Source organism: Acinonyx jubatus, chromosome A2 (assembly GCF_027475565.1).
Source record: "Acinonyx jubatus isolate Ajub_Pintada_27869175 chromosome A2, VMU_Ajub_asm_v1.0, whole genome shotgun sequence".
NCBI classification, from domain to species: Eukaryota; Metazoa; Chordata; class Mammalia; order Carnivora; family Felidae; genus Acinonyx; species Acinonyx jubatus.
The window spans coordinates 139,455,078-139,467,363 of NC_069383.1; the positions used below are offsets into that span (position 1 = coordinate 139,455,078).

General features: G+C 37.1%; 1 protein-coding gene across 22 annotated transcripts in view; it reads left to right on the forward strand.

The window, feature by feature from the left end:
- CFAP20DC (CFAP20 domain containing) overlaps positions 1–12,286 on the forward strand; it is a 230,910-nt gene that overhangs the window by 134,473 nt on the left and 84,151 nt on the right. For 19 of the 22 annotated variants that reach the window (XR_008297101.1, XM_053219152.1, XM_027039111.2 and 16 more), the window contains 5 exons: positions 3,472–3,608; positions 4,291–4,453; positions 6,109–6,225; positions 7,372–7,491; positions 9,890–10,221. Coding sequence is in view for 21 of the 22 variants with exons in the window: in XM_053219152.1 (XP_053075127.1) it covers positions 3,472–3,608; positions 4,291–4,453; positions 6,109–6,225; positions 7,372–7,491; positions 9,890–10,221 (869 nt within the window). In the remaining variant the exon portion in view is untranslated. The remainder of the gene's footprint in view (positions 1–3,471; positions 3,609–4,290; positions 4,454–6,108; positions 6,226–7,371; positions 7,492–9,889; positions 10,222–12,286) is intronic. The other 3 variants (XM_015065268.3, XM_053219149.1, XM_053219151.1) reach the window with 3 other exon arrangements.

Sequence of the window (12,286 nt, forward strand, 5' to 3'; positions counted from 1 at the left end):
CTGCTGTCAGTGCAGAGCCCACTTTGGATCTTCTGTCCCTCTCTCTCTGTCTGTGCTCGCTCGCTCTCTCTCTCTCTCTCTCTCTCAAAAATAAATTAACAAAAAAGAAATATTTAGTCATTTAATCCAACATCCCTTTGATTCATTACATTTAATGATTTATTCATTTTGCTCAGCAAGTATCTATAACTCCATGTCAGGCACCAGACTAGCAATTCAGGGGTGAAGAAGTAGGCTACTGAGTTTATATCTACTGAAGCATATATTATCAGAGAATCCCACAAACACATGTAAAAGAGCAATTTTGGTGGAAATTTATGTGAGGGAAAGGTTATGGGAATACCTGTACTGGAAGAGCCTTCTAGCCATGGGGAACAGCATGCACAAATGGTCTGGTAGGCAGGAAGAGCTGAGGAGGCCAGGCTTTTGAGAGAGCAGAAAATGAGAGTGAAAGGTATGAAGTGAAGCAAGAACATGTAGGTTTTTGCAGCTACTGTTAAGGGTTTTCTTCTTAATCCTAAGAGCAGCGGGGAAGCCATTGAAAAGTTTTGAGGGAAAGGAGTACCTCCATCATAAGACCCTCTGGCCGCATTTTGGAGAGGGAATGGGACAGGGAGCCAGAACAGACATGGTAGGTCACTTAGAGGCTTTGCAATCATCCAGGAGAGGGATGATGATCGCCTGGATTGCAGTGCTGGCAGAGGCAGTACAGAGAAGTGGACATGGATTGGCTGTGGAGAAGGTGGAGGGAGGAGTCAAGAATGATACCCAGATCCTAACTGTTCAAACTCAACGGATTGTAGTGCCATACTCTAGACCAAGTTTTCTGTTGGAAGCATCTTGGAGACGTGGAAAAGGAATTGAGCAAGAAGGCCACTGGAGACAAGGAGTAGAGCTCTGAAGAGAGGACTAGGCTAGAAATGGAAAGTAGAAATGGAAAGTAGGAAGTCATCTGGTATCTGAATCTGCCTCAGAACAGCCAGAATAGCTTCCCACACTTCTGCTTGGACACCTTCAAAATGACAGAAAATTCTCCACCACCATGACCAGACATGCTTAATTAAAGAAAGATGCTCCTTATGTTGGAGTAAAACCTTGAAGTAAATTCTTCTCATTAGTTATGTTCTTGCCCTTTGGACAAATGGAATTTCTCTTCTACCAAACAGGGCTTCAAGAATTTGAAGAAAACTGAAACAGTACAGCTGCTCACCACTTTGCCAGCCATTTTAGTCTTCTGTCCAGCAAACATTCTCTCATATCATGTCAGCAATCTGACCCTTGCCCAACCCTTCAGCTTCATCTGTTGCAGACACAAAACCAGACCCAGAACACCCATCTTTCCACACATGTTGCTTCCACTCAGATCTAAATAAACACTTGGAGCTTCCCAAGCGTGGCATGCTTTCACTAATTTTTGTGCCTTTTCTCATGCCTTCTCAGGGGAGTGGTTTTTAACTCTAGCACATGTAAAATCATAGCTCTACAGCAGAGGCTAAACAGACCACCCAGCTAACTATAGGAATTTTTTCAAGGAATAGATCAGACAGGAAGTGGCCAATAGCTCATGTATATCCAGGACTGTGGGACAAACGTGGACTTACTTGGAGCCGACATCATAATATTCAAGTTGGTTCTGTCTTGCAAGTGAGCAGAGCAGAAGACTTTCTAGCTTGCAGGCAGTTTTTTGATTTAAGGACCATCACCCTCACCTGCTCTTTTAGTCCGGGAAGCCTACCTACAGTCACAAAGAGCCCCACAGCCTCATCTAGTCAGGAGTTCCTCCAGCAGCCTTCCATGTGGTCATTCAGAGACCAAGGCTCCTTTTATGCAATGATTCTTCTCGGAGCCTTAAAGTCCTCCCTTGGATCTTCTTCATCTTGTCAAGAGATGAGGGCAGAGAGATTACTGGGGATTATGCAGGGGGTTTTAGAGGCCAGGAATTAGTTTACACTTCTCACATTTCACTTCTTACGGTCTCATTAACCAGAACTCAGTCACATGACCCATATAACTGCAGAAAAGGCTCAAAATGTAATGTAGCTGTATGCCCAGAAGAAGGGAAAGACAGCAAGGTTTGGTAATCACATCTGCCCTATCCTGGAGGTGAAACCAATTTGTTCTCTTTCTCCCACAAAACTTTCAATGATACCCTGTTGCCTAACCAAATTTAAAATTGGCTCTTAGCATTTTAAGGCTCTGTTCATTGTGACCCAAACTCATCCTTCCAGCTAAACTGGTAATTTCATTCCCCAAGGATACCCTACCAGTTCACTCTTCCTCGTCTTTATTCAGACACTTTTTTTCCATCTAGGGCACCCCACATCTTTCATTCTTGAAATCTTATGTCACTCAAGGTCCACTCAAGAAGTCACTTACTCTTTTTCTTTTTTTTTAATCGTGAGAAGTGCACTCCTTAATCCCCATCCCCTATTTCACCCTTCCCCCACCCACCTCCCCTCTGGTAATCATCAGTTCTCTGTCGTTAATAATCTGTTTCTTGGTTGTCCCTCTCTTTTTGACTGACCCCTTTTCTTATTTGTTTTGTTTCTTAAATTCCACATATGAGTGCAATCATATGGTATGTGTCTTTCTCTAATTGGCTTATTTTGTTTAGTATAATACTCTGTATCTCCATCTATGTCGTTGCAAAGGGCAAGATTTCATTCTTTTTTAACACTAAATAATATTTAGTAACTTAGTGTATATATGTGTGTGTGTGTGTATAATTCACATCTTCTTTATCCATTCATCTATCAGTGGACACTTGGGCTGCTTCCATAGTTCCATAGTTTAGCTATTGTAAATAATGCTGCAATAAACATAGGGGTGCAGATATCCCTTGAATTAATGTATTGGTATTTGGGGGGGGGGGAATACCCAGTAGTGTGATTACTGGATTGTAGGGTAATTCTAATTTTAATTATTTGAGGTATAAGAGGTCACTTATTCTTCATTCCCACTGGTCTGCTTTGTGTTACGGTTACCTGTTGTACTATCACCTCCCTCCAGACTCCTCGAGGGCAAGCAGTATATCTTATCTATTTTGTGTCCCTGATAACCTCTAGTATGTGCTCAAGAGAGTGCTTAATCAAATATCTGTTCACTTGACTTAGTTTTATTTAAACTACTTCCTTACTAGGATGTATTTTTTAGTAACTGTTCTTTCTTTTCTCTCCCTCCTCCTCTCTTTTTTTGAGGCAAATATTTGTGGCAGTGGTTCTCAAATGATTGTGAACATAAGAACTATTTGGGAGAGCTTGTTAAAATTATAGATTTCTGCCTCCCCTCCCTAAGATGCTAATTCTACAGATCTGGTAGATCTGATGTTAGGCTTCAGCATCTGCATTTTTTATAAGTGCCCTGTGAATTTGGATCATGTGACACCTGGATTGTATTTTCAGAAACATTGCAACATGGTACTAGTCATTATATCCATTAATGGACTATTATTGCCTTCCTTAAACAAAACAGATCAGTTCATTAACAAGGGAACAGGCAGTGTGCGTACCAGTAAAAATCACGATGTTTGTCATATCGCCTTTGGATCCAGAGTACTTGGACCACCTCCACTCTCTGGCAGAAGAAATAACATGAGGATATCCAGTGAGGTAGGAGCAAGATTTGAAGAGCTCATCTAAGCGTGAGAGGCATGGGAAGGGAAGGGTTTTTTCCCCAGTGCAGGGATTGGGGGTTGAGGAAGAAGGAGAGAGAATACATGCCAAAAGCAGAAGGCTTGAATAAATTTGGAACAAATTCTGGATTTTTAAAAAAACCTCAAAACTGTTTTATTTTTGCCATATCAACACAATTAACATTTCTGAGTATTCTTTTCATTAACTGTGTTCACAAAACTTAAAGACAAATATATGTGAGCACATTTTATGGTCTCTCCTTCAAAAAGGAATTGGATCATCACCAGACACCTTACAACAACCAGATTCTCAAATGTTGTATTTTTATTTTTAATTTCCTCCGAATTTCAGAGATACACAGAAATTTTCAACTCACCGCCTATCTACTAAAGATGGAATGTATCAAATAAGCACATTTTAACTTGTGTCTAGAAGACTCGCTTGACTTGTTTTATCTCATGTTATATTTCTCCTTCCATTCCTTTCCAATTTTCTACTATAATTTTCCTCTCCACCAACTTTCTAATCTATTCATTTCCTCTAGTTTTTTTTTCCTCACATTTTAGTTGCCCAAATATTATTAATCTGTGTATATTCTACAGGAAATAAATGCAATTCCCATATTTAAAAATGTGCAGATAATTCCTTTTCCTTATAGACAATAAGATCCATTAGGTCCAGAAATAACCGATCATGCCAACAGTCTATGGCAGAGAACTGTGTTAGCAGTGCAGAAATGTCAGCCTCACTGATACCTGCGTCGGAGGAGCAAAGACATAAAGAAAATGTTTGCCAAATAAAGCAGACCGTACCTATTCATGGTAAGAATCGTGCATAAGTTTGTTTCTAATTTTTTTTATGTGTATTTATTTCTGAGAGAGAGAGAGAGAGAGAGAGTGCAGGCTGGGGAGGAGCAGAGAGAGAGAGAGTGCAGGCTGGGGAGGAGCAGAGAGAAAGGGAGACACAGAATCCAAAGCAGGCTCCAGGCTCTGAGCTGTCAGCACAGAGCCCAATGCGAGGCTCGAACTCACAAGCCATGAGATCATGACCTGAGCTGAAGTCAGACGCTTAACTTACTGAGCCACCATGCATAAGTTTTGATAGCTAGGGGAAAACAGTTAGAAATGTTCTTGTGAAGATAAATTCGAAGTTATATTCTTGACTAGATCTTACATCCAGAGAATTATCATTTAAAAATGAAAAATATGAAAAAAAATAATTAAATAAATAAAAATGAAAAAGATGGCGGATATTGAAGTATGTTCAAATTTATACATATATTATCATCTAGAACCTATTATTCTCTTTATTCCACTATTTCAAATTGCCACAGTACCCTGTGTTTTTATTTTATGATGATTGGCAAGGAAATAATATAGCATTCTACTGTCACTATATTTTGAGAACTCCACCTGCATTTTAAGTTTTCTTAATTATATCTTTTAACTAATCTCTTCCATTTATAAAGTGCTTTTTATTTTCTCTTGTTGCTATAAAAAGAACCCTGTTGGTGAAGAGGTGATTTTTGTCCCATTTTATAGATTGAAGGTTCATGGCTAACAGAGAGGCAAAGTGATTTGAAATTTGTAATCATTGGAAAGGATTGAGACCAGCACCAAAGGCTTACCACTCACTGTCAGTTTTTCCATTCTTGCATGTCTGACTTTTGTGAGAGTTGAAAAGGGGGGCACTTGTGTTCATTTTATTTGCTTTAGAGATTAATGATCATTATTACAGACTATATTTCCCATGCAATACAAAACTGAGTTAAAGAAATGAATAACACAGATACTTAGTCCCAACTCTACCACCATTTGTGAGACCTTAATCAAATTTCCCAAACCTTGTGGGCCTCAGTTTCCTCATCTATAAAATGGGGATAAAATTACTGCTGGCACTATAGTAGTAATGACTGCCTCACATGGTCTTTGTGAGGATTCAAGAAGAAAAATCAGTCAAATATACCATATTGTGCCAAGAAATTAAACATTCAGTTATTATTAAGTGCTACTATGAATATTATTATTATTACTATTACATAATTAAATTACACTTAAGAATTCTTTTTCAGGTTTAATCTCAGTTCTCCATGGTTCTTTAGAAATTTATCTACCTCTTCTTTTAAAGGAAGAAATTATTCTTCTGTATTAGCTATCAGTTCCATTTTTTATGTTTTTTAATATAGCGTGTTGTGTGATTAACATTAACCAAATTACCTGTAGCTCTCTGTAAGGTTATGTTACAAGAATAAAATGTGTTAGTAATTTTGAAAGCCTCATATGATCCTAATATTGGAGTAGGAATAAATACCTATTTTCCATGAAGGAATAAGTTATGCTTTTGATATAGCTTTGCATGGTGTCAAAATGATACGGGAACATTCTCATTATGGCTCTAATTATATTTACTGAGTTATTTCAAACCATATACTACTTTCTGTTCTGGCTTTTTGTTCTTTGATATGAAAACATACCAGCTGATCTGCATGTTATGCACCCACATCCCCCTCAAGAACCATCAGCAGATAAGAATAATAACAGGAGAAGATTACGATTAAAAAGCACCAACAGAGAAAGGACAGAGGCACACCAAGGTACGACCCTAATTCAATACTATCTTATATCTGTATATTATTCAGAACAATGGAATCTCTCTCTGCAGGTTGTAAATTTCAAAGGATTACGAACCAATTCATTTAAAATATAAATATCTTTTCTACAGGGATTATGGAAATCAAATTTTCTGCAAAAGAATTGCTCTAGAGCCCTAACGGAGATTTGCTGGATTAAATAGACAGTACCGCAGAAATAAAGGACTTCCTACTTTCTACTCTCAAAGGCTGAATAAGCTTAAATTACTGTTTTTTAGAAACGGCCCAAATTTGATAGGGGAGGTTTCTTCCTGCAGACTTTCCTAAAATTGAACTTAACTCGTAATTTTTCATGTTTCATTTATATCTCTTCTTTTTAAATTGAGCCCTTTTCAGATATGCATATTCATCTTTTTTTACATTTACTGTCTCTCCCTTTTGACTCTATGCCATCTGATATAATGTAGGTTAAAATTTCAACTGTTTGCAACCAGTAAAGCATTAGATAAATTTAGGTGGCTATTATAGTTATCCCTTTGAATACTGGATTTGAGGTAATGCAAGGATAGATTTGTCTGCACATGCAGTAGTTACCGAGTCAAGCCCAGAGTATGTCTTGTACTCATCTGCTACCATAATTTCTCAAAAATGTAGGGTTCTTGGGTATGCTGAAATTCAACTTGTTAGGATTTGTGTTATTTTTATAAAATGATAGAAAAATTAATTGTGTCCATTTTCTTAAGATGCTGAAGGAAAGAGCTTGGTTTAAAAGAGTCTGTTTCAGCAAGAGTTGTAATTTAAAGTAAACACACTCCATTTTATGTGGAACCAAAGGGGAAATATAGGACCCTTTAAAAATGATATGGGTTTTGGAATTCCTTTTATTGCATATTGTAAAACTTAAATCTAAAATGTCCCCCATGCAAATATCAAGGAGTTTAAAGATGAACCGCTACAAAAATGCAGCTGAGTTCATCTTTAAAACATTCTAGTGGAAAAGAAAAAAAACTGCATATAATCTGTATTGTCACCTCTGATGTGCTTTTCAATAGTCATGTAGAAAAGTACCCCATGTTAATAGTGTTCTTTGAAAATAACTTTTTTTAAAAATCAAAAATAGCATAGTGGAAAATATTTATTCCAATAAAGGCTGTTCTTCAGGAAATAACAGGAATGAAGATAAAGCGACAACCCCCCTCAACACTGTGTCCCAACAGAAAGCAGAGATGAACCCAAGCTCTCCAGCACCACAGTCTCCTGATCAAGCAGGTTGGCATCTTTATGGCACCCCAGAATCGTTAATAATGAATAAAATCTAAGTATGTCGAACATTTCAAACCCAGTCATTTTGAAAAGTTGTGATTCAGTCGCTTGCTAAAAATCTATCATTTTTCATAAATCTCCTTTTAACCCCACTTGCATGTCAGACTTTGAGGGATGAAAGGGTATTTTTATGTTCAAGTTTCAATGCATCAGAAGGAAAGTTTGAAACTCCAAAGTTTTCACCTGACATCATCACCATCCCCAAAGATTACCTATTGTTACAAGTCCCCCATCCTCTTTATAATGGAGATGGTTGGAGTCTAGCACATTGAGCCCATCAACATATCTTGCCTAGCAGGTGTGTGGTACTTTTACAAAGGCGAATTGTTCTGAGCGAGGGAAAAGGGAAAATAAATGAAAATTGTTTGTAGTTTGTCAGTCGTATTTATGCAATGTTGAAACCTTCATTAAAATGTTAGGCGCAATTAGTGTCTCTAGCATAAATCTGACTGTGTAGAAAAACTAATTAGATGTTTAGGTGATCATTCTTGCATTTATCTTGTTTGCTGCAATATTGTGATTACACAGTAATTTACATATTTTCCTAAGAAAACACACCAAATTATTCATTACAATTGATATGGAAATACTTTGAGGTAAAACTACAAATTCCAAAAAAGCATGTGGCGGTGAGATAATTAGAGTCCGTTTGGTGTAAAAACACTCCTTTGACTTTGACTTTTTGACAGTTAATAATATGTTTGGCAATAGGTCATGCACGTTGTTTAATTGCATAATGAAGATTCCCAGTATCTTTTCCTCCAATTTTCTTTACGGATCCATGTATGTAATGCAACACATTGGGGTTTTTTTTAAATCTTTTTCAACATTTACTTATTAATAAAGCATCTACAGAGTTTACAAAGCATGTGCTATGTTCTTAGCACCACGCGAAAGACTTTGCTGTCCCAAAGAGGACAGCCCAGTGAATCTGTTTATTTCACCTGCTCACGGCACACTGACCCAGGAGTCTCCACATCCCCTGTGAATGTGGTCTGATGACATAGATTCAGCCTGCTGTTGGCCATTTACCTACAGAAAATGTGAAAGCCTTGTCCCTTGTAGGTGTTCCCTAAGTGTTTGTTACTCTTTCTACAGGCAAGTTATGTTATATAATGATAGTGCTAAGTTACGCAACCAGCGAATACATTATGCTGAATACAATTTCATTTGTGCCATTAATGTTACTTTTATTAAAGGTCTTTTCTTTGTTGGTTTCCTGATGTAGGCTTTAGAGTTTCAAGTCAGTAAATCTTGGTTACTTTCCTTGTGAAGATAAATGTAGCCAGATTCCAGAGTCAGGATAAAATGACCATGTCCACATTTTGGTTCTGCTGAACCCAGATTTTTGTAACATTTTCACCATTGACATAATGTAGGAGGGAAAAAAGTAAATTTTAAGGAAAATAGACTAAGTTGAGAAAATGTGACTTTTTCCTGCCATCATTCTAAAGAAAATAAGCATGCTTTTAATGATATTCATTGTAAATATTTGTTCCAATTTGCCTGGATCATAGCTATAAAAATATACCTCAGTGTTACATAAAAGATTAAACTATGTTATACACCTGAAATTAATGTGACGTTGTACATCAACTCTACTTTTTGAAAGATTTTTTAAAGTTTTGATATAAATGTATCTCAGTGGTGTAGTATTCAGTATTTTTAACAAAAACAATGTTGTGCAAAAAGATTTTTGTATGAAAACATTCCCTCCTATAGTTAAACATAAAGAACTTTTTCACCAGCAGAAATCACCAGTCACATTAACAAGTATTTCTGTGGATTTACTATTACTTGAAAAGTCTACTCAGTTTAGTCTATGAATTGCCCCCACTTCAGTCAGTGAAAGGGAAAAGAAAAGCCTGTTAACGTCTTCATGGTTTCCTCTCCTCCATGATTTGTAATCTGAACAATGCCCAGATATTTTATTTAAAGAAACTTGTTAAATGCCCTGCCCTCCTACAGGTAAAAGAAGATATTAGTTACTCAAACGCTTTTAAATTTGGAAGATTTCCTCCCCCCTGGAATATCAAATTGATGAGGCTGTGCTATAAAGAGCTTGCTGCAAGACAGGTGATAATTATTTCAGACTTATAAATTTCCCGGCCAGTACTTCAACTCAGATGGAGAGAAAGTGCAAATGAGTTGCCCATAGCTGTAGGCTCTGATCTATGGGGTTAAATGTTTAGCAGGTTACAGGATGTGGATAGATTGCATTCCTTGACTTCTGCATTATTTAATAAATCTCTGTTTCAACACAAGAAATTTTGAACTAACCACCTGCCTAATATAACACTTCTGGAACACTCCTCTAATTTTTCTCATCTTTTTCAAATGTCAGATGAGTGGATATTTCCTGAAAATGATCACATTTCCTATTTGGCGTCCAGCAGACAGTCTCTCCTTCTAGATGATGACTCCCGCCACGCTTCACACCTGTGGCTAGAAGCCAGCAAGGAAAGTGAACGTGACCAACTGGCAGAGGAAACCCAGGCTGTTCCAAAGGACATTTTCACTTTTTCATCAAGACCGCGATCAGCACCTCATGGAAAAACTCAAACTCTGTCCCCAGAGGGGTGCCCATTTATTTTGGATCTAAAAGAGGATACCAGTGTGACAAGGAGAGACACTGAATTGGAGGATGATTTTTATGGCGGTGACAGCAGCGAAGAGGTAACACTGCTTGATAAGTGCAGTCGTTTTAAAACGCAGTTGTTGCATTAGCTCCACTGAGCGCTAAAACCAGTTGAAATGAAAGAGGAGAAATCAACTGCTATTTATAAAAATGCAGCAGATTGCAGTGTCAGTCAACAGTTGCCTCAGGTTGTTATGGTAACTCTAAATTGCTGCCTTTTTTATTAGCAGTCAGCCAATTTCATTTTTAATTATGGAAACCAGTTTTGGGGTTGTTTTTGTTTTTTCGCTTTAATTTTTGCCTCACAGAATGAGAAGTAACACGCAGTTTAGTTGTATGATGGCGAGACCAGTAAGACATTGAGAACACGTTGTTCTGGCTCTCTGGGGGAATCGTGCTGCAGTGGCCAAGCATTCCAAATTGACAGTTTTCTGGCTTCCTTACTCCCCTGCCATCTCTCCACCTTAGACCTATTAGGACTAATTATTTTCCATATGGTCCCAGAATTTCAAGAGTTGTGCCAATTAAAGTCTAGATAATGAATCATGGATTAGTGCTGGGACTTGCCTTACCCAGGGTTTTCTGTTTGCGGTTATTTAGAATACAAACATATCTTACAAATTGGTAAATTCACATAAAGTTTAAAAAAAAAACTCGTTATAAACCAAATGGAAAGTAGTTCTGAAACATTTGCTTAAAACTTAATCCAGTAACTCTTTTTCCCCATATAAAATGAATTTATTTGTGAAGTTCCTTTAGTTTTGTGCTCTAATGATAGGCATTCATATTTTCTGTGAAAAATAATTATCTTAAAAGCAGATTACAGCCAAGTTATGGTTTAGAGAAATTATACAAATCATTTCTATATTAAAGTTATATAATAATTATTATATCTAATAAATTATATAATAAATATATTTATAAATATAAATATATTAGATTATATGTAATATAATGCTTATATAATTATAATTAGAAAAATTTTTGTGTATGCTTACAAAAAAAATTTTTTTTCAAGTTATAACTCAAGGATCCCCATTCGGACAGTAGCATGCAGGTTAGGTACAGAGCTTCTACCTTCAGAGCCAGTTGAGAATGTGATGAGAGTATTCAGGCAGTAATTATGGTGTTTTGCAACTTTTAATGAGTTTCCATAGCAAAGTGCATGGGGGAATCCTTTTTCTATAATATGTGCTTCTGAGTGTGGTGAAACTATTAGTCCTACCAAACAAACCTACTATAAATCCCTTTTTGCATAAATAGTATATTTGATGCCAGCGTATCAAATTGTGCTCAGGACGTCTTTGTCCCTTTCACCCTGAATAACGTTAAGGTATAAAAATTATAAAATAGAGATTTGCCTTCAGCATCTAGTATCTCCTCCATCCCAGCTGTCAATTCTTCTGAGGTCTTAATTGGCTAGTCTGATAAGTTAATTAATATCATTTCATTAACACGATAGCCCATCCTTTTCCCATGTGCACAGCACCATCTTTCTTACCTAAACCAAAAGAATTCCTGTAATGGTGGAAATTTCATGGCAGGTGGGAATTATTAGTTCCTTCCCTGGAAAACTTTGAGAGAAGTTTTATGGGAAACTGCCCTTTAAATATCACGACATGAGGAACTTACCTCTTCTGTCTGTATGAAGGAAAAGTCTTGACAAGAAGCAATAGAGCTTCATGGGAAAATGAATACTAGTTCTGAATATTTTAACTTGTTATCACTTTATGTGCTTTCTTTTGCTATTAGCTACTCCTTACATTTTTCATTGTTTATTATGCAGACATATGCTAATTACCAACTATACAAAATCGAAAATAAATGTATCATGCATTACCCAAGCTTTGAGAGGCATAGCTATCTGGTCACCCCTGTGCCATGACCATCAAAATGACCAGTAGCATACAGCTAGAGCCTATACTCAGACCATCTCATTGCTAACACTGGGCCTGGCCCACCTTTAGTGGGAGCCTGCTAACAGTGGCAGCCAGAGAGAAGGGCAGAAGCCTTGTCATATTATACAGGCTTTAGGGTTTGTTGTTAGAGGCAAGAACAAGACACAAACTAAAATAGAAAACATGACCAACAAAAATGTCGGGT